General features: G+C 44.1%; 1 protein-coding gene across 8 annotated transcripts in view; it reads right to left on the bottom strand.

Moving 5' to 3' along the window:
• IL1RAPL2 (interleukin 1 receptor accessory protein like 2) overlaps nucleotides 1-22336 on the bottom strand; it is a 364841-nt gene extending 342505 nt beyond the window's left edge. For 2 of the 8 annotated variants that reach the window (XM_068204779.1, XM_068204769.1), the window contains exons 1-2: nucleotides 14256-14356; nucleotides 1600-1700 (exon numbers count right to left, since the gene is read on the bottom strand). In XM_068204779.1, coding sequence (XP_068060880.1) covers nucleotides 1600-1681 — 82 coding nt within the window. In that variant the 5' untranslated portion in view covers nucleotides 1682-1700; nucleotides 14256-14356. Of the gene's footprint in view, nucleotides 1-1599; nucleotides 1707-11548; nucleotides 11572-12823; nucleotides 12858-13434; nucleotides 13938-14255; nucleotides 14357-21134; nucleotides 21242-21648; nucleotides 22030-22199 lie in introns of those variants that run through there. The other 6 variants (XM_068204770.1, XM_068204771.1, XM_068204772.1 and 3 more) reach the window with 6 other exon arrangements.
• Between the last annotated feature and the right edge of the window lie 2918 nt (nucleotides 22337-25254).

The following is a 25254-nucleotide window of genomic DNA, read 5'->3' on the forward strand; positions in this document are numbered from 1 at the left end:
CCTAACATATTAAAGCATTTTTCCCACCTGTACTGAACCTAAATTGACGCTGTCAACAGCTGCTATAACCACAAGAGTCAAAGTTCTGCAGAGTCAAAGAAAGCAGATTTTAAAAATATAAACCTAAGTAAACTACCAGCTGAACGACGGTACAGCCACCAGCATGCCACTTCTACAGCTGTGTGCTCCTGGCAAAGGAATTGCACAGACCCTTGCTTGCAGCCGGTGTTGTTGCCTGGCATCAGAAAGTAGAGGCCGTTCAGGTACGCTGATTGTGGATCTCACAGAGGGTTTCCATCCAGGCCAGTGACAGCAGTTTTGAAGAACAGGAGCACCATCACCCCTAGCAGAATTTAGACCAAGACTGCACTGTAGCCAAACCCCAACATCCCTGACTGCTCTCACAGCACAAACAGGGCTCTGGGCACAATAACCCCAGCAAAAGGCTACAGGCTAGTTCAGTTTAGCAACCTCCATTTACACTTTCCATCCCAGCAGAAAGAACTCAGCCCAGCAGCTGGCAGTTCTCACAGTAACATTTCACAGCCTGAGATGTGACATGTAATTCTTTTTAATAGATGGCCCAATAATTTTCTCTTCTGTTCTCAAGAAATGCAGAAATTAAACTTAACACAAGCCACACCAACTGAAGCCAGTAATTTCTATTTGTACCTGCAGTGCTGAAAAGACTGAAGACCTTGAGGACAGCAGGATCAGTGGAAGCCCTCACACATGTAAGTATAGCACACAAACAGTGTGGAAAAACAACATGTTACCAAAAGTTTCAAAGTGCAACCTTTACCCTTACACACACCAGGCTGCAGCAGACTGACACCACTGTGTAGCACGGCAGCTGACCTACTTGTCTGCCCACAGTCTCCTGAACTCACAGCTTACTTGAGAAATACAAACAGTCTCATGAAGTCACTCCTTTGAGACGGCAAAGCTGCATGGAGTGGGCATCACTTCAGGCTTAAGTACAGATACCCTTTATCCAGAGGAGATATCTACCCTGGAAGGAGAGGTTCTAATGCTTCTTTGAAGAGTTCTGTTACTACTTGAAGGTTTCAAAAGCAGATGCAAACATGAACCAACTCCTACTCTCTTTCACTGACAGAGTAATCAGAGATTATCAACTCAGGAGAGCTCTTCCCAGTTAACCCTATATATGATCACATATCAGGCCAACAATGTTTTCAAAGATGATCTTCCAGCATACAAAAAGTCATCCAGACCTAAAACTCACCACAGATCACATCCACACTTAAGAAAATCCCTTAGCATGAGTAAAACATTGGATGTTAGAACTCTGCCACAATGCCAAAGTCATTATTACCTTTGTAATACCTCCAGTTGAGGTTCCAACATGATCAAAATTTCCTTTTTTTCATTATTTTAAAAAAGGAAAATATAAGGACACTTTTAAACAGCTTTCATTTACTAAGTAAACCATACCAGTTATGACTTTTCTTCTTTTTTTTTTTTTGGCAGAACAGAACAAGTAGTATATATGCAAAACAAAATGCAACTATCTAAAATGCTTGATTGCATGAGCATGAGGTCCAGAACCAAAAGTAAAAATAATTTGCTGTGACTTACCAGAATTTCTCTTTGACACGAGCTTCAAATTCATGCTGACTACAGTACAGATCACAAGAACCAAGAAAACAAGAGGCTTCATCTTTCACTTTCTGTGGCAGCTGAAATGCAAACATAGTACAAAGTCTGAATCACAGCTTTTCACTACAACAAAGCAGCAGCTACAGTTAAACATTTCTCAAAGAACCACAACAAGGCAATGGTTTAATGTAACAACTTCTCAGTTTATGCTTAGGCAGGAGTAGGAAAACATTACAGTTCAAAGTAACCATGTATGAATGATTTACCCAAACAAAAGGGTTGGGTTTTTTTAAATGACACCTCAAAAATATCATTTTGCTCTCAAAGCAAAAAAATCACAAGATGTAAAAGTTTATTTGAAGTAGTATGGGTCTAATCTGGCAGATTTTTGTGTTATTTATTTATTTTGTATGTTATTTTTGCATGTTATAGGAAAACCCTGATGGTAGTAATTAGCTTTGTCTCATACAAACAAGCCACACGCTTAAAAAAATCATATTATTCAGGAAAAGAGTAGGTCATTCATACAATCTCTTGTAGCAGCCTTACTTTCCCACTGGTGGCATTGCAAAAGCTCCTACAATGCCTACAATTAATGCTATTCGAGAAATTTCTCCTATACAATGAGGTAAAGAAAGGTGAACAAATTTCAGAAATCAATAAATTTAGGTCTCAGGAATCTCACCTGTGAAGCTCACTACTTACTTTATATTATGTACAATAAAAAAGAAAAAGGGAAAATCTAGTTTAGAATTTTAGTTTTAATTTTTTATAATTACTGGAAATAATTCTGTTTTCATTTACAAGTACCAGGCCATTCAATAAAAGATAGCAAAAGCAAACTGAGGCTCCTTCTCTGCACTTGAAAACAGGTAGAAGAAATCTGAAATCATCAAAGCCCATCTCTCTCAAAGACAGATGCTTACTCATAAGCTAGAGTCCTCAAATACATGCTTAGCTTGAAGTCATGGGCCTTTAAGTGGCCTGATACATTTAAACTCCAGGAATTCATCTCCATGCTGATGAACTTTAGATCATCAGATACAGACTTTAGATCAGGACCCTTATGATCAGATAAAGCTGGCAGCCATCTAAATCACTGTGAAGGTATTATTTGCACCAAAAATTCAGCACACATTTTACAGCAGTTTCAATTAAACAGAAATGCACAAAACTACCAGCATTAGCGGTCAAAACTGAGGCCAGTGAAACGGAATCCTCCCATAAATGCTGTAACACCTCTGCCCACCCAGCTCACTCAGAGGTCCCAAACTCCAAAAGGAGCCCAGACCCCTCCAGCTCTCAGCATTTACCCAACACGACAAAAGCAGCAAGAAGTTGCAATGTCCTGCTGTTCACTGACACTTATTCAGTTTAATTTGAGTTTATTACATCAAATATTCTCCCCTTGTAATTTTATTACTGGCCTATCATTGCGTGAAGAAAATGTAAGTAACCCTGCGTAATCTTTTACACTACAGGGATTGTGCTGCTATTCAATTATTTCAAAATTACTACTTTAAACTGAAGTTCTCTTCCTCTCACCTTACTGTACTACAACCTATAAACAGGCAGTGGATTTCTTTTCCTGCCTGAATTCTATGGTACTTTATGCCTATTGATTCCTCACAGTAACAATGCTAAGGCATTTTCAAGAAAAAATACTGTCTGACAGTGGTTAATGACAGAATTAGCATTCACTCTTCCTTGACCTCTCCTTAGAGTAACACAATCCTGAAACCAGTAAGGCCATCTTGACAAGAGGGCTTAAAAAATGTAATTGAACTAAATCTTTTGACAGATAATTGTAATGATGATGTGATGCTAGAATGATTTTCAAGTATAGCTTTTCAAATTAGTTTCTCCACTTTTCGCCCCTCAGTAATTACAACTGAAATATGGAATTCCTAGGTCCTTTTTCATGTAGGTCTGTACATCTCCACCCCAAACAAGCTAGGCTGCATTAAATACATTTAAAAATTCAAAGCAAGTTCTGCCAACTAATATTAATGCTAGGCAGAGCAGAAAATTCTTGGTTCTGTCAGCATTGATAGGAGTTGTACTTTTTGAAGCCCTCACCAAGGCAGTCAGTATCTGTACTTCCACAGATCAGGAAAATAGAGCAGGAATAGGGCAAGAAACCACAGCACCACTCAGTCACTCATAATCAAGTCCAAAGCCTCAGCTTGTCACATCTGACACAGCTCCACTGAGGTTGGCATGAAAACACACATCAGAGTCTGAGCTGTCACCTCCACCGTGGTAGAGATTCCAGCAGGAAGTGGGATCAGTCACACCAGTGTCACCAGTGGGTCAGCTGGTGTCTGTCCTGAGACAGCAGCCAGCTACAGACAACCAGGCTCTTCAAACTGCCCTATCCAAGATGACTTTTTAAACATTCCGGTTAACAAAGAACACAAGACACAAAATAAGCTGTATTTCCCACAGAAGTACGTCCAGCAGCCAGAAGAAGAAAAAGTTGTATTAGCTCAAGACTAAATTTCTAAATTTGCTCAGGAGATTTCTGGAGCTGAGTGTGCCAAGACTCTCACCATGTCCCCAACAGGACTGGTCTCAACTCCCTCCTCAGGGCCATTCACCCACCTATCAGGCAGTGGGATGGAGCACAGACTGCAGCCAGCCCTGTGCTGGGCTTCTGGGCATAAATGTCCAGTGGATGCCTGTGGTCTGATGAAGAACACGAACAAACTGTGACACCTTGACAAAACAAGGTAGAATAAACCAGCCAGTGTTCAATGCCACTTCCCTGCAAGCAGGGGCTGGTTTTGCCATTTGACAAAACTTTCCCCTCACATGCAGTGAGCCGCATTTCCCTGAGGAGACACTTTCTCTGAAGCTTCAGACTCCAAGCAGGTGTGAGTAGGGGCTCACAGCTGTAGCAAGAATGTAATACTGCACTGGATATGCCTCATAAGAGAGGAACCAAGTTCATGCCATTCCCAGAAGACTGAAGACATCTTACTCAATAAGGACAAAGAAATACAAATTACAGCCTAAAATCACTGAGAGGAGCAAAGAGAGACACAGAATGAAGTGCTTGTTGACAAAGGTGAAAAAATCAGTAGTCCAAGCTTTGCTGTGATCAGCCAGGTTGTATTTGAATCCAGGTAAGTAAAGGGAGGTTGCTGCTATCAGAGGGAGAAGCATAGGAGAAGTAAGGTGTGACAATTTTTTATCATTGCACTGCCAATAAGGTCTCTCCTTCCCTCTTCACCCCTTTTGTGCTAAAGACCTGACTTCAGGCAACAGCCAGTGTCCTGTAAGCAGCCAAAACTACAAGGGGACCAGGCTGAATTGCAGCACAAACTTTGTTCTTCTAACAAAAACCACCATGACTCCCATATCCTGCCTAACACACTTCATCTCTTTTGAAAACCTTATTTCTTCCACCCAAATCCTCAGGAAACAGAACTTGGGAAACTGCTGTGTTCTCATTTCCTTCATGTACTGCCTGCTGTCTTTCCAGCATCCCCTTCAGCTCATATGGCTTCTGGGACTCAAAGGAACTTCAAGTGACAAGGTTAGAAGGAGGCACTTAGAAATGAGAAGAAAATCAGAGTATTAATATTTTGCACAAAATCCAGCACAGAGATTCCCAAGTTCATGCTTTAAATATAACTTATCTTTACTCTAATTTGTACTACAAGCTTTGTTTATGCAGTGCTCCTTTTTGAAAGAAAACAAGAAAGGAAAAGCAGTGAGTGTGCACGTAGGCACACATCTGTGCACAGGCTGAGATTTGCTGACACTCCACAAGGCTCTGTAGGTTCTGGTTTCTCTGCAGAAGCTGTTATGCAGAAGGCACTCATTAAAAACAGCGACCCACCTCTTTAGTGATTTCCAATTGTCAGGTTTTGTTGCTCAGGTATCTCACAAAAATAAATTATCGTTTTCACCCCACACACAAAGGATGAAATGGCAACACTAATTCTTTCACTGTTTTTACAGTAGGCTGGATGGTGAGTCCTGTTCATTTCTTTTCGAACCATTTCCCCAGCCCACTTTTTAAGGCTTTAAATTTTAATATGAACTCACTCTCAGATCTCTTTTGCCAGCACACCACATTGAGCTGTTTATTACTAAAAGATTTTCAGCCTATATAATATGTTGGTTGGAAGCAATCCACAATGGGCACCAGTTCCTTTTTGTTGATACCTCAAACATAAAGAAAAATACTCAAGATCAGAGATAAAATACTCAAGATCAGAGATGCATGCTAGCTCAAATAATGTCTCTTCAGCTCTACTTGATATGGGTCATGCAGTGTTCTTCGCTCCGCTGCTCAATGAGCATCAAAGAATATTTCATTTTGCCTAATTCATTGTGCATCTTCACCTTCATAACCAGCCACTTAAGTTGTCTAAATACACAAGGAGCATTAATTCTACAAGGCAGTGTGCATTCAGCATTTGTCCTGCAGGATTTAATTCTCCATTGGACCTCTCAGGTCCTTAACTAAACTCACATCTGCCTAATTCTCCTTGTTCAGGTGAAACTTAAAGAGAAATTTTACAATGAGGAGTCCTAGGGTGATTTTATGATGATACTTTATTCCCTAATCATCTGCTTTATGCCCAGAAATGGCTGCTGTATCTTACAGACAAACCAGGTGGCAGAGCCAGAGCCTGGGAGCTCTGGGGCTCTGTTCAAACTCCCTATCCAGTGCTCCAGACAGCATGGCCTGGGGACCCTACATTGTTCCTTTTGTCAGATTCGTTTTTTGCTAGATTGAAACCATAAGATTTTTTTCCCTTCCCTTACTCCAGCCTGGAGGCTGTACTGGGAATCCTTTTGGCAACTTTTTGGTTTTGGCTGGGTTTTTTTCCCTTGAACTGTTCTGGCTTAGCTTGTTTTTCTTTTTGGCCCATCGCGGAGCCAGTGGGACCATCCAGAACCCGAGACCGCACAAGAGCTGAACCCAACACAAGAAAGGACATAAAAAATCCACCAAGTTTAGCTGCTGTGAGGAGGAGACCTGCACCAGAAATCCAGCAGGTTCCCAGCTGCCATGAACCCTTTTCTCCTCCCTTCCCAGAGACAAAGGAGGGCAACCTCATCTTTGCCTCTCAGCCATGTGGAGAGGTGGGGCTGAGGTCTCAGGTTCAATTTTTTTTTCCTGTGCTTTGCAGGTATCTTGCTTTGTTAATAAACAGTTTTACTTTTTTCACTTTCATCCCCTGGTATCTATTTCTCTCACTGGCAGAAGAAAGGGGAGTTATTGAAGTCCTTTCTCTTTAGAGAAAATGCTCATTCCAGAGCATTTTCTCCTAAAATTTATCTCTGAGACATGTGGGAAATAGGGTGTGCCTGCTCAACACAGTGCTTGTGTTACACAAACTGGAGGTAAACAGCAACAAAGAGACAACATCTAAACTGTCTGGGATTATTACTGGCTCAGCAGTGTATCACCCACATGACAGTAACACTACAAGGAAAAAGCAAGGTCTTGTCCTGACAAAGCAAAGGGAACCCACAGCTAAATACTGACAAGGTTATAATACTTATCTGTGATGACTCCCCTAAAGGCTGAACGTCTGGGTGTAAAAGTAAAGGAATAGAAACCTAAAACTCACAGATCTGTGATGTGAAAGGAAAAAACTCAGAATCTTACCAGTTATTTCAGAAGAAAAAAAACAGTATCAAGCTCTTGGGTGTTAACATGCAGATCTTGTTTGAAAATATTTTAATGCTTCCACTAAAAGGTTAAATGTCTTCCAAGTGGAACTGTAAAAGACACCAAGTGCAGAATCTTAAAGTTTCAAAAATAATCTTACAGTGTAACAAAGAAACAAAACAATGGGCTTCAGTGCCAAGCACAAAAGAAAAATACTGTGGATGGCCAACACACCATTAACATATCTGGCTGCAGAGTGTAGAAGTGATTTTAGTTATGGTAAAGTGGCAGTCAGACTCAACAGTGAGCAAACTGCTGGCTTGCCCTGTAGAGAAAACCCTGCAAGCATTAACACAAGAACATTTTCTTACAAGAATTTTTTCATTCAATAGCTGCCTAAAATAGTGCTCATTTATGGAGGGAAAACAAAAAAGCAAGCAGGAAATGGGAAAATCCCCTGAAATATTCTGAATATAGATAAAGATTACAATATCTATAGCATCAAAACACTAAAGAGTGATGAGTATACAATGTACACATGCATCTAAATTGCTGCCAATTCAATAAAAACCCAAGCAGCCCATCTTAACAGGTTTGTAAGCCAGAAGAGCTAGGACTACTCAGAACTGATTAGCAGATGGAGTTCTATCAGCTCACACCACATACTGACCTCGATTCCCTAAGCAACTCACACAGAATTCCAGTTCATTATACCTTCAAACCAGATTTTAAATCCCTGAATCGTACTCACCCCCCATTGCAGAAGCTCTTGCACTTGGAAACACAGAAAGTAACTGTAAGGAGGAGCAAGAATGACAAAGGAGTGGGAAAGTTACCTACTGTTTTTTAAGCCTCATACCCAGCTGCACCATCAGTGATGGGATTCAGCACTACCCTGGATTCTAGAGAGAACTATTGTTCAGCCTTAACATTGCAATATTCTAACTACACATCCTAGGATAGATGGATATGTGTGTCCAGTATCACAGCTTTTAAGTTTGAGTAGCCCAGACCTTTAACAGACATTTAAAGTGAAATACATGTTGTGGGAGGAGGATTACAGCTCTACTGCAAGCCCTCATGGTTTATGAGGTCATCATAATGGATCAATTAATTTACAGCCTTTTTTCCCCCTAGAGTAGAAGCTATTAATATTCTACATATATTTACTCCTGCAGATTGTGGTTTAATCAATACAGTACTTCAGGCAACATGAGGCACTGTAGGAAATGTAAAGACTCTCAGAGCCTGAGTTTAGGTTTACAGAGTGGGGCTTAGCCTCTCATCACCTTGCAGAAGTACTTAAAAGCTTGCAGAAAAGCCCACTGGGGGAGAATAGAAAATGTGAACACAACCTACACTTGGAAAGCTAAACATGTACACTAGCACTGAGGAAAGGGAAGAGAGTTTAAGAATCACCTTGAATCAGCCTAAGTCCTAGAACTGATGCAGTTACAGCAGGAAGTTCCCAATGCAGAGTGAGGTGCAGCAGTAATCACAGCCATCTGAGGGGAGAGAGGAGCCCCAGCCATGGGTGACCACATATGCTTCTCAAAGCTGACAAGGTTGCTGGGCACTGTCCCAGGATGGCAAATTTCTTGTGGGCTGAGACAAGCTCAGAGACTACTCTCAGACCCAGCCCAGCCAGCCTGCCCTGGGATGTGGAGAAGCCCCGCACAGGAAAAAAGGACTTTGGCTCCTGCTATTCAGATCTCTTGAGTGAAAAAAAAAAAAAAAATCCAAGTTGCTGATGAAAAGTCTTAAGTTTCAGAGTCACTGATAAACCCTGTAAATTCCAGAAAAACCATGGCTGCACTTGACTCCAGCTCTTCAGTTGCTGACACCCAGAACAAATACCACTGCTCAGGTCACGACCATTTTCTCCTGAGTGCTTTAGACAGCCCTGCCAGCGATCACAGGTCCTCTCTACAGAGCCTCAACTACAAAAGGAGAAGACATTTCAGATTAAAAGAGATGAGAAGAGACCATTCTCACCCACACCAATTTCACTCACTGCTCTCTGCTCTTATATCAATAAGGAAGTCTGTCCAATTCGCAGCTGCCTACGCCAGGGCATTATTAAGCCAAAAGATTAGATGCTTTGCTTCTTTCATACCCATTCTAACCCTGCTCCCCAAGCAGCTTTTGCAGAAAAGCTATTAAAAATGGAGAGAGACAGTTCAAAGGGAGGTCTCAGTCCTGAAAGATAGCATATCCCTCCTCTTTTCCCCCCACCACTTCTCTCGTTCCCCTTGTGCTTCTCAAGGCTCATTACGGCAGTGCTCAGCACAAACAGAACTAGATTTTAGACTGGGCTGCCATCTGCATGCTGAAATGTTCCCTGCTTTTACAGAGCCTTTAAAACAGGCCTCTTTCCATGACCACACAGCAGAGAGACTACAGCTGTAACTGTCAGCCGTATTGACATTATCCCTGCTCTTACATACACTCATAGCTCTGCAATATTAACAAAATAACAATATTTGCACTATTCATGGCAAATCTGGTCCAAATCCACTCCGGCACGTTAATGAAACGGGCTCTGTGACAATACAGTTCTGCATGTGATGTGCTTAGAAATGTATTCCTTGAGCTCATCCACGGCCCCACGCTTTCCTAACTAATACATAATGCTCAAAGAAGACAGAATTAACAGGAAAAGATGACATACCAACTGTCAGGCTCCTTATAAAACACTCGTCTACAGTTTTCCACTTAGAAAACAGTCCCAGAGAAACCAGACATGGCACTTTGCTGTCAGCAGAGGCAAGTTGCTTTCACTGAAGTCAGCAGCATCGCTGTTCCTTAAAGTGATAAGCAGATTCTTGATGGGGATTTCTTTTTCCCCTTACATAACCAGAGACTGGACTTTACACATATGTATTGCCAGATTTGTCTGAGTGAAAATAAGAATAGAATTCAGTAAGCAAAGAAACAATATCCCCCCAGAATTTGAGAACATTGAGAAGCTGCTTATAGAATGCTACTTTGGCACATTTTATGGAAATCTTGAAAACAATGGGGTTTTGCTCTGATGCAGCCAAAATAAGAGTAAATACATATTTTATGTGCCCTGAAATTACTCTGTCAAATCCTTGTTAATTAACTGTTACATAAAACAAAGAGAAAGAAGGGTGGAAGAAACTCTCTGTAGTGCTTTTGGGGTGGAAAGGATTAGCCAAAATCCCTACAGAAGTTTCTAACACACAGTCTCTCTCACCAGCTTTGTTACTGAATATAACACATCCATCAGTTCTCCCCCAATTCCAAGAGGGTTTACCTGGATCTAGTACCAGATGCCAGAGGAAACCCTCACTATCAAAGCTAGCAAAAAGATTTTCCTTATTCTCAGCAAGGGCAAGATCTTTTCTCTCTGTTTTCTTTTCAAGGCTGTTTAAATAAAGATCTATTTTTAGTTGGACATCCTGAAAAGCAAATTGCCTCTTAAAGTGCCTCTTTATTTTGTGATGTGCTTTAAATGTTCACTTTCCCTTCCAGCACTAAAAGAGCTCCTGATAAATAGCTCAGAGTCTCATTGTTTGAGGAAGGCTTAGAAATGAAGAGCAGTTTTCCATACAGCTCTTTAAGGCTGTTTAACATTGTCCACAATTTAGCATCCCTTGATATTTTCAGCTTGAGCCTCAGTTTGAGGAGCAGGAATGTTTCAGAGAGCAGGAAAAGTCCATACAACTATAAATGCTTTATTTGCACTTCTCACAGTGAGTACAACTTCTCAGCCTTTTCCCTCAGACACATGGGTCAAGGCCACCTGCCCAGACATCCCTGGCAACTTCCCACCTCAGCCAGCAGGGATGACTAGCTGCACATGCTCCTTGGAACTTTTCCTCCACCCCTGGTCCCACAAGGGCATCATAACCCAGGACACAGAAAGTTTTGAACTGCCTCCCCCTTCCAAATGCCACACAGAAAACACTGTTCTCCATAGCTTTAAGTGATTACTGTAACACGTATTCTTCTCTCCCGAGGAAACAGCTGAGAACAGTCATGGAAAAAAATTATGCAAACCAACCAAATCCCCTTACAGGAACATCCCATGCAGACAGCCTGGATGCTCCTGTCCTCTCCAAGCAGGCAGAGCATCCCAAGGGGTACAAGCCTCACACACTGTCCCCATTCCCTCCTCCTTGCTCTCCAGCAGCCTATCTGCATCTCAGCTGGGCTCCTCCAGACAAACCCACTCCTAAACCCACCATGGCTCAAGCTTATCCCACAGTGGGATAAGCTCTCTAAGGATCTCCCAGGAGATCCTGAGACCAGCAAGTGTGCTCCTACCTGCCTCCACTTCCACACTCCTCTGCAGCCCCATCCAGGCTCAAGACTGCCAAGTCCAACTTCTTCTGAGGCCCAAGCTTCCAGCATCCATCAAACTGGGAATCTTCCTCCTCCTTCTCCCACACCACCAATTCCTGCCTGATCAGAAGTGATCTGTGCCCCAAGAACAGCCCTTCTGCTGAGCTCACCTTCACCACACCAGTCTATGAAACCCTCCTGACCATTTCAGGCTCTTCTTTGATCTGACTTCTGTTTGGAGAGTGGTCAGTCCCACTCCTGCTAGTTTACAACAGCTTCAGCTACTGCACTGCTTCAAAGTGCAGCCACCAGACTGGCAGCTCTGAAAATTAAAAGGCTTTCCATTGCTCTGTGAGATACAGAGCAGTTCAGACAGCGCTGGCTGATGCCATTCGTGCACTGAGGCTCCAACAGTTGTGTGGCAGCCACTAAAATTGACTCATGCTGGCTAAGTGCATTAATGTGGCACACCTGGTCTTCCTCCCTCCCTTTTCCCTCCCCTTCCCATTTAACTGCTAAAGCATCAATCACCACACAAGTTGAAGAGAAAACTCCAATGAGCTTCCAGGTACTGTGCAAGGAAAAAGGTGCTCTGCAGAGAACTCTTAAGCCTTACAAATGGAACATTCAAAGATTCATCTCTCTCTCCTGTGCTCACCTGCAGCCCACATAGGTGGGTGAGTATAAATAAGTCTTTCTGTCAGCTAACAACCCTGAACCTTCCCAGCTGACCACCCCTCCCCCATACCCAGGAGCGAGCAAGAAGTGCATGCACACCCACGCCCACAGGAGATGTGCTTTCCAGCCTTGGTCACCAGCTAGCAAGCTTTAGTTCAGGAGAGGAAGGAATCCCCTCGCAGACTCGGATCTGGAGCACGCTGGAGGTGCAAGCTGCTGCCTAGCAACACCGGCACTCTGCAGGGAGGTCGGCCCAAGCCCCGTCCTCCCACTGCAAGAGGTCTCCTGTGCCCAGAGAAACATCCTCAGAAGGATGCAAACCGCAGTAATTCCTCAGAAAGCCACCCTGCACATGGCCAGTTACAGCCCCTGATGAATCACGGGCTCGCCCTGAAGACCACTGCCTGTGCCTCGGTGAACTGCCACAACTCTCGCTTCTCGTGCTCACTGCACATGCATCACAGCCCGCTGGCTTAGGGAGCCCAGAATCCCAAAGCCCTGCGTGCCCCACTGTCTCCTCTGCAGTCACTCTATTGCAAAGCAAGCGCTTGTCTCGCTCAGCTTCCTCCCCGGACTTACCGCCTGCCTCGGGTCCGGCACGAGCAAAGCTTTTCAGACACCATGTCCCCATCAGGGCTGGCCCGCTCCTGCCTCCGGAGGGAACCTCCTTCCCGTGCGCTCCTCAGGAGCAGGGCAGGCATTCACCTGCTCTCACGGACACCACAGAAAGGCACGCAGCTGCACAGCTTTAACCCCGATGAGAATCAACGTCCCCTTTTCGGCACGGACGGGAAGCGTTTAGGGCGAATGAGAGCCTGTCTCGGGCGTGAATGCAACAGCCGCACACTCACACAGCGCCTGGGCACCGTGGAGCTGCCCTTCCCCGCAGCCCTTCCCGCTCCAGAGCCCACAGCAGCTCACCTCGCCTGCCCCACCACTAACAATCCCCTGAAAAACCTCAAATCTACCTGCACTCTGGTGGTAATATTGTAACATCCACAAACCTTACACAGACGCTAAAAATATGTTATTGTTTTTCAAATAATCAGGGTAAAAACTCAGAGTACATAGCAGAGACTATAAACACTGCCGAAGTGCTGGCTCCTGCCACAATGGGTTTTCCCTCACGGTACAAACCCAAGTTAGAGCGTTAACCCAACAGGCATAGAAATTGCCAAAAGTACACAAACCTTACTATAACTCTGAGAAACCGCAGCTTACAGCATTTTCCACCAGAAACTTTTCATTCTTTGAATTCTAGCAGAGACAGCAGTCCAGGGACAGGCTTTCTGAAAACAGCCGCTGAATCCAAGCCATTTCAGAAATGTTTGGTGCCGTTCAGCAGATTTCCATCAGAGTCCAAAGGAAACCAGAGCAGCTTTATTGTCACGGAACTTTCAGAGGCAGAGGTTTGAAGTCCCATTCTTTAACACCCACCACGGTAACTCAGAGCAGCCAAGACTCCAAAGCACCGGCACCACTTCAACAGACTCCACCGCGCTGCATCATCCCAAAAGGCAGCTGCTGTAGCGTTTTTATTTTGAATCCCCGGCAGTAACACTTTTCCCGGGAAGCCCCACACATGTTCGCGAGGATGAGAGACCCTCGGTACCAACCGAGACCCCCCCGCTTCGTGACAGAAAACATTCCCGGCGCCTCCAACAGCAGCAGGGCTCGGTCCGGGGAGCGGCGGAGCGGCCGCGTCGCTACGGACGGATGCGGCCCCGAGCATCCGCTCCGAGACAGCGGCACCGGGACGGAGAGCCGGAGCTGCGGCGGTCCCTGCCCGGAGCCCTCGGGAGCGCCGCGGCACCAGCGGGACCCCGGGGTCCCTCCGCCCGCCGCGGAGCTCCGGGAGGGATGAAGCAGCAGCCGCAGCTCGGTCCCTTCCCGCGCGCGGCGGCACGAGGAGGGAAAAAACTTTTCCTTTTCCGAGGGATTTTTTTTTCTTTTTCTTTTTTTTTAATGAAAAAAGAGAACTGCCGCGAGAAGCGCCGCGCGCAGGACTCACCTCCACAGCAGCTCCCATCTACGGCTCCATGCCGGCGGGCTGCGGGCGTCCCCCCGGAGCGGCGGCCGGCGGGGCGGTCCGGTCCGGTCCGGTCCGGTCCGGTCCGGTCCCGGTCCCGGTCCCGGTCCGTGTCCGTGGGGCGGGCCGGGACCCGGGACCCCGCGCGCCAGGTGCGCCCGCCCGCCCCGCGCCGCGCGAGCAGCAGCGCCCCCTGGCGGCCGCGCCTCGGCCCTGCAGCCCCGGCCCGGCACGGCCGCGGCCCCGGGACCGCCCCGCGGCACCGCCCGCACCGCGCCCGCGGAGCGCGAAACAGCCCCAGAGCCCCGTCAGGCGCCCGCGGGGGACGCACTGGCAAGGACCCGTGCGGCCGCGCACGTGGCTCCGGTCTCTGCAGAAGATGTGGCCAAGAGAGGGCTTGGATGGATGGAGCGGCAGCAAAAGGCTGAGGAGGGGTCGGTGCCTTACCGGGGGATCTGGCGCGGCGCGGATCGGAGCGGGCGGCACTGAACTGCTCCCGCCGGGGGTAGTGCACGGTGGCAGCGCACACTAGAGCGAGGGCCGCGGCTCCCCGAGGGTCGCAGGCGAACGCTGACACTTGGAGCATCACCCGGGGCCCTTCCGCCCCTGCCCCGGGCAGTGCTGCCCTGGCCTCGGGCTGCCCGCACAACTCACAGAGGCTTCACTGCGGACAGAGGGACAGCTCGCCCCAGGGGTTACAGCATCTGCGCCGAACGGAGAAGCCGCTTTCAAACCCGCTTCGCATTTTCACACCATCATTTGCATCAATTTAATCAGATTGCCATGAACTGGACCAGGCTAAGTTTCTCCTCCCTAACTCTGCTTCTGTCATGGCACATTCATGCTTTCCACAGAATGGTAGTGTTATTTTTAGTTTCCCTGTGCTGCTTTTTATTCACTTTTAAATATCTTGGAATAGTTCCATGTAGACTATAATCTACTGCATTTTGCTCAGATTCAGAGGAGGACACAGTTTTGTCAGGCAACTGAGATACAGGCAGAAAAATCATGGGACAAATTTCTGTAAGTGGCACTTTAGGACTTTACAGTGCCACTGCTAGGCCTGAGTGGTGCTGTGTCACAGGGCATGCGATCTGCACAGGACCATTGAAAAGCTGCAAACACTGAGCAACACAGCAGTGAGAAACTTAAAACCTAAACACCAGCCAGCCACAGAAAAGTATCTTCCTTAGGAGACCCTCACCATTGAAATCAGCATCCCTTCAGCACCCTGCCCTCAAGCAGAACAGATGAGAAAAGCCAGATCCTGCTCAATTGCACACTGCTCACCTCAGCTGTGCATCAGCATCTTTGCAATTATTGATGTCAAAGTCAAGAAAACACTCGGCTCTGCTTTTGGGTCTTTATCACATATGCAGAGCTGATAATTAGAGACATTGTCTCGTTACCTACAGACAAAGCAAATCTGAACTAGATACCACACAAGGATAACAAAAGTAGCAGCGTTTTTAGGCATTTCTCTGAGTATAACCATCCTTTAAAGCCTCTGTAGGCTCAAGGAGACAATGTTCAGCCACGTTGACCTGCAAGGCCAAGAACAACAAAACATGGTGACTTTTCCCAGTCCCAGATGTGGGGAGGACTCAGGCACATTCAAGGTATTCTTACATATAGTAAATGAGCAAAATTATTGTAGAGCAGGAATGTGACAAAGATCAATAAACATTGTACTGCCTGTTTAATTCTTTTAACTAATTTGAAAGAGACAAAATGTTGACAGGAGACCTCGCTTCTCCAGGTGACACAGACCTCACCAAGACACTGATACCTTTGCTGCAATTCATAACCTCTGACACTTCAGCTACTCTTTCACTTCTCCCAGCATGATTGCAGTGTAAGAGTGCTATTTTTTTCGTTATATAGCAAGTCACTTACTAAAGTCACTTTTTAGTTGAATTAAAAATTTAAAGCTTAGAAATAAAACATCCCATGAACTTTGAAACATACAGTTAGGTGAAGCTGTATTTATCAATATTTTGGAATTATACTTGAACATTAAATGCATAGATAAAGTGGTATCACTAGACATTCTTCAGCATTTTATACCAAGTCAAAAAACAATTATTACGGTCACTGTATGAATATTATTCATTAAAAAAGAGGGGAACATAACACTGACTGATAATTTATTTTTTAAAGTAACTTTGTTTCCCTTATTCTGATGTTTTATCAGCCTATTGCAGAAAATAATGTAGGAAGGCAAAGAGGAATGTGGTATTTGTGGAGTTGAATACAGAGCAGAAGAGATCAGCCTTCAGAGGAACTGTAGGAGCAGCCTGCCATGCACCAAGCTGTTTCTGATGTACAACTAAAGAAGTAAAGAGACCTGCTTTGGCCTTTGTTTCTGACCTCTTTTGTTGTTGTTGTTGTTTTTTCAAGTCTGGTAAAGCAGGACAGGGACCCCAGCTAAGACCTCCCAAGTGCACTGTGTTGTAGACACACCGAAAGAAGAGAGAGTTGACCTCGATAAAAATGGGAGAGAGAATTATTCTCACTGTCATATCTGCCATACTAGGAAAGGATGACCAATAACACCAGTGAGCAATGCCAAGCAGTAAATCTGTGAAGAGCCAGGAACCAAATGCATCATTTCAAATTTAGTTCTCCAGTCCTTGATTTACTAAATTTCTCTGTTTCTTCTGCCAACCAAATTATTTCATGACAGGGTATTCTAAAGCTTTAAGTCAATATCAGAGAATTCAGGGGAAAGGATTGTTTTCCACTGACTTCAGTTAGCTTTGAAAGAGTCAGGTAGACTTTCTTAATCAATTTTAATCAATCTATGTGTGGACTCACCCACATTCATTACAATTAGATTGTAGCCAAACATCCTCATCAGACAGCCACCAGCTGAGGCTGCTTTCCCAGCTGCTCTTTTTTCACCTCCTAAGGACTGATGGATCTGTTGCTTTAGTGTGTGGCACTCTGTTCCTTTTCAGTCAAATAGGAAAGGTCTGGTTTGACTTTTCACAGCAGAAATTAAAGAGCTTCCACGTGAGCAGCTTGCTGGGGTACAGTGAGCAGCCTCCAGCAGGAAGAAGGTCATTTAGGGGATGTGAGTTGCCCTTATGAACCCTACAACTAACACAGCTACTTCCAGAAGGGGCCATCCTCTATGCTATGATCAGGAGAGCCCCAGCTTTGCCATGAACCTCTGCTTCTGAGTCTACATAATTCTCACACATTTCTTGCCTGAATGGGAAGATGATAGGATGAGAGGATTTACAGCTGTGTAGAGTCACATTTATTGACTTTATGTCTAGTCTTTCATATATAGCAGCAGAGATTCAGGTCTGATTTCTGGGAAATATGGCCACACATGAAAACTATGCATGTGTGTGTGTAGGCTTCTGCTCAGAAGACACCCTGTGATGACCACCATAAGCAAGAAGAAATAAGGCTGAAAGCTAAGTCCATCTGTGGAAACACCATCAGCTCTTCCCAGGCATTCATTTCAGCAGTGATGCAAAGCTGATAGATAACTCCATTGCAGTTGGGCACAAGGATCCAGCCTGCCTCAGCCCAGCTGAAAGCTGCAGGTCTGCAGGTCTCCAGGACATCACCCAGGCTGCCTCCACCACCTCCAGCCCCTCTGTGTCCTGCTGCCCAGGGCCCTGTGCTCTGCCAGCAGCACCCACATCCCTGGAGCAGGGAGAGGTGGAAGCACTGAGCCAGGAGGAGGGGAGATGCTGATGCTGCAGCAGCAGAGCACGGAAGGGAGCTCATCACAGAGGGACTTGGCAGGGCTGTGTTTACATGGGACAAAAGCCAAAACACAGTGCCTGTTGTGAAGGGAATGAGGAGGACATCAACAGCTGGATACTGCTGGATGAGGGATTAGATACAGGAAGGAATAAACTGACAAGGAAAGAATCCTGCCTGGCTGGTAGCAGCCATGATTCTGATCACCACTTTTCAGAAGACAAACACAGACCTGAGTAGTAACATATTTCCCATTCAGCTCTGCAAAGAGGGATTGTTAATAGAGTGCCAATTCCCTTCAGCTGGAGGGACTCACACAATAATGTCACTGCGGTTGACTGAAGTTGCACACACAGAGTATAAAGCAGCAGTAAATGCCAAGATTTCAAAATTCATTTTGCATCTGACATTCTCCTGGGTTATTTCAAGTGAAAGATAAACGCAGTATCTTCCAAGCAGTAATCTTATTTGAAACTAACAACATACACAAGTAGTTAAGTTTGGAATAGGGTAAGTTTCTCACTTTTATGCTTGAAAGCTGAAGATAAAATTATTAAACATTTTGCATGTACAGAGTGTAAGAAGAATAACTGCTCTGCATAGGAATATGGATGAGAAAATAAGAATTTCCTTCCCCAAAGAAAAACACGACAGCTTTACAGCACAGGTAACATCTTCCTGCAGTAGACATTATATTTCTGTAAAAGAGCAAAAAGATATAACATATTGACTATTTACCTGTTTCTCTTCACTGGCCAACAGCAGAAAGGGAATCACTGTTTGGGATTAATTAAAATCAGACACAAATCCTAATTTTGCCTTAATCCAGCAAACAGCCTTAAACAAACAGCCTTGCTAAGGAAACTGCTCAAATGGGGAGCTTTTTTCATGTGCAGAATAGTTTGTGGAGCAGAAATGTAAAATCCACTGATAGATAGTGGAAATATGCTTGTATTTGCCATTGGGAATTTCTCAGGCAAGACTAAGACAAATGCTGCCTTTGCCTGTTTATTTCACGTTTTGGTGGGAGAACGAATAATCAGCTAAAAAAACATGGGGGGAGTAAAAGCACACACGAACTCTTGTACTGGTGATTTGTGTCCTCTGGATGGGATGCAGCTACACAATCAGTTCATCAGTTCTGAGACTTCTGGCGAGTACCAACATCCTAAAGCACATCAGCACCTAGTAATATAAAAGTCCTCCATCAGGTCCTTCTTCTCCTCCCTTCATCCCCTTTTCATTGTGCTGATCTGCCAGCACAACTGTGCTTGGCAGAGACACAGAGACAAAATGCAAGTTGTGCTTCTCCTAGCCTCTTGTAGGATTGAGAGAAGCTAATCAATGTTGCATTCACTGGTATTCCAGAGATCATTTTTGTTTGCATCTAATCATAACTGCAGAAATCCCACAGCAATACAGAGTTTGGCAAACTCATCTTGGAATAGCTCATTTGGTGCAAACTTAGATTATATTTTAACTTCAATGATGAGAAATTACTGAGACGATGACAAGCACGCTTGGTTTTAGATGCCACAAACTGAGGAAAAAGAGGTAAGTTACCTAGAATCTCATCACATTTGGTTCACATAAAATGCAAATTTCTCCAAGTGAATGGTTTGAAAATCCTAGTTTAAAAACTGAAAGGAAATAAAGCCTAGAAATCAACAAATACTGATGTTGATCTATGTTTTTCTGTTACAGATTTCTTTTCCCCTCCCCATTTTTTGCTGTTGCTTCTAGAAAAGAAGAAATTAATACAGCACACTTTTTTTACTTCTTTTTGTTTGTAGCACAAAACAGAAGTTTTAAATCTGGTTGTAAAAATTGTCCTATTTTGCATTTCTGTTTTGCCCACGTTATCATATTTCAGGCTTCAGAACAGAGCAAATCATAAGTATGAAAGGAAGAGTACCACAAATGGTCTGAAACTCTGGACTGATGGCATAAAAGCCTAAATTACTTTTCTGGACAGAAGTTACACGTATTTGGGATAGCTTATATTTGGTTGAATAATGGATTTTCCAGGTCGTGTGACAAAAGGAGAAGAAAAATGTTGTTTCAGATGAAAATGAAATGGAGTTTCAGGTCAAGGGAGGTATGTGGTAAAAATAATAATGATCAACTTTAAGTGCTGTTTACATCCTTGTTCACAGAAAGATAAATTGTGTATTAAACCTACATACCTCAATCCCATACTGAACAAAGGTCTCTTTTTCAAGTTGACCAGCTCCATTACTAAAACGTAAAGTTCAAGGTTAAATTCTACAGCCTGATTCTTTTGCTTCCCAACAAGACATCTGGGTTTTGACTCAAGCAGAAGCACCAGGCTGGCCTGCCATGTAGAAAGGAAGAATTTCCTGTTCCCACTTATGCCTCACAAGGGTCACACCCACAAGGGCTGCCAGGGAGTGCCAGGCAGGTTCAGCGAGCCATGCTGAGCCCCCAGCACAGCTCCCGGCCACGGCAGCTCCTGCCAAGCTCCAGGTGTGGAGGGCTGGAACCAGGAGCTGCAGGAGCCTGGCTTGGCTCCTCTGAGCACATCCCTCTGAGAGCATGGCAAAGGGGCTCCTGTGCCAAGACCCCTTCTCAAGCCCTCACTTCACCATGAGGGTAAAGATCCTCGAGCTTTTATGCAGCAGAGTATTTGGCAGAAAAGACATGGCTTTGTTTTTCTAGGGGTGCACACAAGAAATACATTTGGCAAGATCAAGGTGCTCTGCACTTGCACACCTGCACATCCACCCATTCACTGGCAAGCTGCTCCAGCACGACCTGTTCAAGTGGTCCTCCAATTCAGCCCATCAGTAATTCAATTCTGGTGTCAGTGTTTCTTTGAGCATCAGTGAGCATGTCCTATATAAACGAGATGGATGGGAGGGAGGGAGGGAGGGAGGGAGGGAGGAAGGAAGGAAGGAAGGAAGGAAGGAAGGAAGGAAGGAAGGAAGGAAGGAAGGAAGGAAGGAAGGAAGGAAGGAAGGAAGGAAGGAAGGAAGGAAGGAAGGAAGGAAGGAAGGAAGGAAGGGAAGGAAGGGAAGGAAGGGAAGGAAGGGAAGGGAAGGAAGGGAAGGAAGTCCAATATATTGGTAGCAGTCAAATACATTTTTGGTAGCAAAAATACGTTTTTTACACCTTTACCTGTTTTAATGCCTGGTAATAAACTCTTTTCAGTACATTTTTTCAGGCTTTGTCATCCTCAGTTGTCCATACATTTCAAGGCACTGAATTACCCTCTCCCAGTATATCTGTGAAGAGAAACATTTATGGAAATAAAGGGATATGACTTAATTTCAGACTCAAAGACTAAACAGTGGTGTTATGGTTTTTCTCACTATGCCTGAGCCAGTCCTGCTCTCCAAACTGTCTGTGATTTCATTTCCTCAAAAACAACATGTTATCAAAGAGAAAAAACTAAAACAAGTCAATGAAACTGGAGCTAATGGCTTTAAAAACACCTTTGATTGCCAATGCTTTTGGCTTGAGATAACATGGTAATAGTCTAAAATTGGCTTGAGTTTCTGTAAGAAGTTGTTAAGTGTATTTCAGACTTGAATACTTCTTACCTATGTAAAAATGCCAGTACTAGGAAATGCAGAGCACATTACAGCTATACCCTGTCTTAAAGGAAACAAAACATGCATGCTGAAACTACTTGCTTAATTTCTGTTTGGAGTAAAATTATTCCTTGTCAGAAAACAGGCGGAAGGAAGTACACAGACATCTCCTCTCCACGCAGGCACATATTGCTCATGCTCCAGCCTTCACCTCCATCAAACCTCCAGTGTGCAGCTTCCATTGAACTGCCCAGAGCCAGGGGCACCTCTTGTACTTCCAAGTGAAGAGGGAAGACAATTCTTAAGCAATCCAGAATTTACAGAGGTGACTTTTCCACTTCTCCTCTGTCAGAGCTTAACATTCCTCCTTCTGCCATATTGTCCCCACAAAGCTGGTGCAGCTAAGGCAGCAGAAGGAATCCACTAAGAGTGATGAATGCAGTATATGATGCCTTCAAAAAGTTTTTAAATCAAGGTTTCTGAAAAATGAAAGTCTTAGAGCAAAAATCAGCGTTCAAGGGCAGTCAATCAGATGTCTGAATTATGTCTTGCCTTTAAAATATACAGCAGATAACAGTTTTTAAATAGTCCCTGTAAAAGCTTCTATGTGTACCGTACCTTGACATTAAGTCCTCACTGAAGTACTTACCTTCAGGATTCTCCCCATTTATTGGTCTTTTTTCTGCTTCAAAATAATCAGAGCAGCTGCTCCAGAATGTAAAAAGAAAAAAAAAAAAAGCAGACAAATTATTTACTGCCAGACTCCAAGTGAGGAAAAGGGCACGCACCCATCACTGCAGGCAAGCAACAAGCAAAGAAAAATGACTGAGCAGCAGAGGGGAGGCAAGAGGGAAAAGGTGTGGGCTGGGCAGGGAGTTAGTACTTGATAAGTCATTAATGTGTGTACAAGGCCAGTCTGACATCAGGGAGGCTCTGACAGGATTTTGGTGGAATTATGGCAGATATATATAGGCAAAAGAGGCCATTAGCTGCAAAGAACCACTTATTTATCCTTTTGAGTAAAAACCAGCAAACCCTGAGCTCACAAAGCACATAGCAAAATGTTGTCAATCCATAACAAAGTGTCAGCAGAACCTCAAAAAACAGCAATAAGTTGCTTTTAGCTCCAAAGATTTTCCCTGATGGCTGCCTCTGGATTTACATTAGAGCTTTGTATTTACTGACCCATTCCTTTATGGAATTCTCCATGTACCTGCCATTCTGCACACCCAGAACTGAGGCTATTCCCTCTCTTATTAGTGGTCATTTGTGGGCAGGCTGAAAATAGTGTGCCTTTGCCTGTTACACGAAGATCACTTCAACTTCTTCCCAGGAACTTCACTCCCGGCAAATTCTTCAGTTCTTGGCTAAAGCTGACAGCTGATCACTAGCCTGTTTTGAATATGTGAGCACTGCAGAGCTGGGCCATTTCTAAATAAAATTGTCTCTGAGAACCACTGAGATGAACAAATAGCAGCACCTTCAGGTCTTACCTGTGCTGCCATGGGTCAGATTAGGGGGTGCATCTTGGTTATTTATAAAAGTGACTATTTGAGCCGCTGTGTCAGCAGTGAGCAGTGTGGGGAAAAGGAAATTGGCTACAGAAAAGTATCCAGGAGCCACATCAGCACTGCTGTGAGCCCTGCTCAGGCAGGAGGTGAAATTCCTGGGGCACCATTTCACTCTGCCCAGGGCCAAGGCTGCAGCTTCCTCGTGTCCTTGGACGTGAACACCCAGCCTGCAGCAAACACAGGGTACAGGAAGGCTCAGCCTCACTCCCAAGGGAAGGCTGGGGCCTCTCACATCCCTCCTCCAGTCCTTTCCAGAGCCCCTTGCTCACCCTCCACTCCCTGTCCAGCCCAGGCTACAAACACTGCTGTGCTCCTGCTCTGGAAATATCTTCTCCAACACCAGCAGTCCAGCCTGGTGAGGAAAAGCAGATTTGGTCCCTTAGCATGTCACCTCGTGTTTTGCAGCAGGAAATTTAGATTCCACATATCTAATTAATGGAAAACACAGATAAACAAAAACAGATTGGTTACTTCAATTATGTGCACAGTGCCTGCAGGGCTACAATTAAAAAATGCTAAGAAAGACAACAGACAAAATGGGTAAAAATATGCAGGAGAATACAATCTGTAGCTTACCTTTATGACAATTAAAAACGCCTCTCCATCAACTGTGAAATGAGGGAGATTATTCTTGGCAAATGAGTGTAATACAAAGTTTTTTAGCCATCTGTAAATAACATTTACCTGGTGCAGCTTTACATAATTAACTAACTTCCTTGTGAGTATTGCACAGACCCATCTTGACAGAGAGGGAATAATTTGTCTAAAATAAAGACAGAGAAGGAAGGAGAGCAGAAGTTCTCTATTAATTTATTTAAATTTCTCCCAGAGGCAATTTCTCCAAATTTCTTGAAGTCAAGCATCTGCTTTCCTTAGAGCTTAACTTACTGAAAGAAGCATTACCTGCACAAATAATCCTCTCTCTAAGCAGCTTAACAAGTTTGTGTAAATGTTTGAGCTGCTATAAAGAGTCAAGAAAGTCATTTCATATCCTATTCAGAAACGTAAACAATTTTCTTGTTATTTTGAGTCCCTCCTCTATTTGTACTACCAGATGGATTAGATGAATACTCTGTGGGATGGCTTTTCTGGGTGACATGACTCATGTGTAGCAAAAGGTTCAAAACTGTGAGTGAAAACTGGTTTTCAATTCAGTGATTTTAATAATTAGGTGCAAACCCAAGTCCTTTGAATGACTTAATTTGTATTTAGTAAGAATGTTAGTGAGACCAATTATCAAAATTCACTGTTCAGCTGCATTTGAAAATTTAAATGGCCAAAAATGTCAGCACATTGAACTCCCTGGCTCCTCCCCTGTGTAAACTAGCTGTTTGCAAAACAAAGACCAGAATTATTTCTGTTGCCTTCTGTATTCAGTAGATGTCCATGTTTGGTACTGAGAAGGATTGGTTGAGATATCTGACATTTTACCTTCCTCCTCCTGATCTGGTCCTTTTCTTTTCCTAAGCACCTGTGGGACTATCTCCCCCTTAAAAAAAGAAAGTAAAAGCTAAAAAAAATAGCTTTCCATTCAAAGGTTTCAATGGGACTGAACACATTGCACTGACCAAAAATTATATCTGTAATAGCTTTAGAAGTAAGCACTCCACTAGTATTGCAGTTAGATTCTTCACTCAAAATAAGCCAGAGGACCATGTTCTTTACTGGTTTAAAAATGGACTGCATCAGAAATCTCCAGACAGAAAGGATTCTGTTTTATTGCATCCATCCAAAACCTGTCTGAGAAGGCAAACTTTCTGCCTTACCAAGTGCCCAGTGCAATGATCATCACCTCAGATTTAATTGTATTAATGGGATGAAGTTAAATAAACTGCTAGATTACAATGAGTATCACTGGATCATTATTTGCATTTTCTCAGCCACAAAGACATTGTGTGACTGCAAATAATTTAGTACCAAACACTCTAGAAAAAAATTCACCAGATGTTTTAATGGTGTTGACCCCCAGATTGAAGACTTAGGAACAAGGTTTAGCTAGGCACAATCTCCTCTGATAAAATGAGTAAAACATATCATAACAAAACAGGGAGCTTGCTTTCTCAAGACAGCTGATTCCAAGGAAAGTACAAAAATCAATTGTGAATTCAGTATTTCTGAGCCTGCAGAGTCATT

Source organism: Anomalospiza imberbis, chromosome 14 (assembly GCF_031753505.1).
Source record: "Anomalospiza imberbis isolate Cuckoo-Finch-1a 21T00152 chromosome 14, ASM3175350v1, whole genome shotgun sequence".
Lineage (NCBI taxonomy): Eukaryota > Metazoa > Chordata > Aves > Passeriformes > Viduidae > Anomalospiza > Anomalospiza imberbis.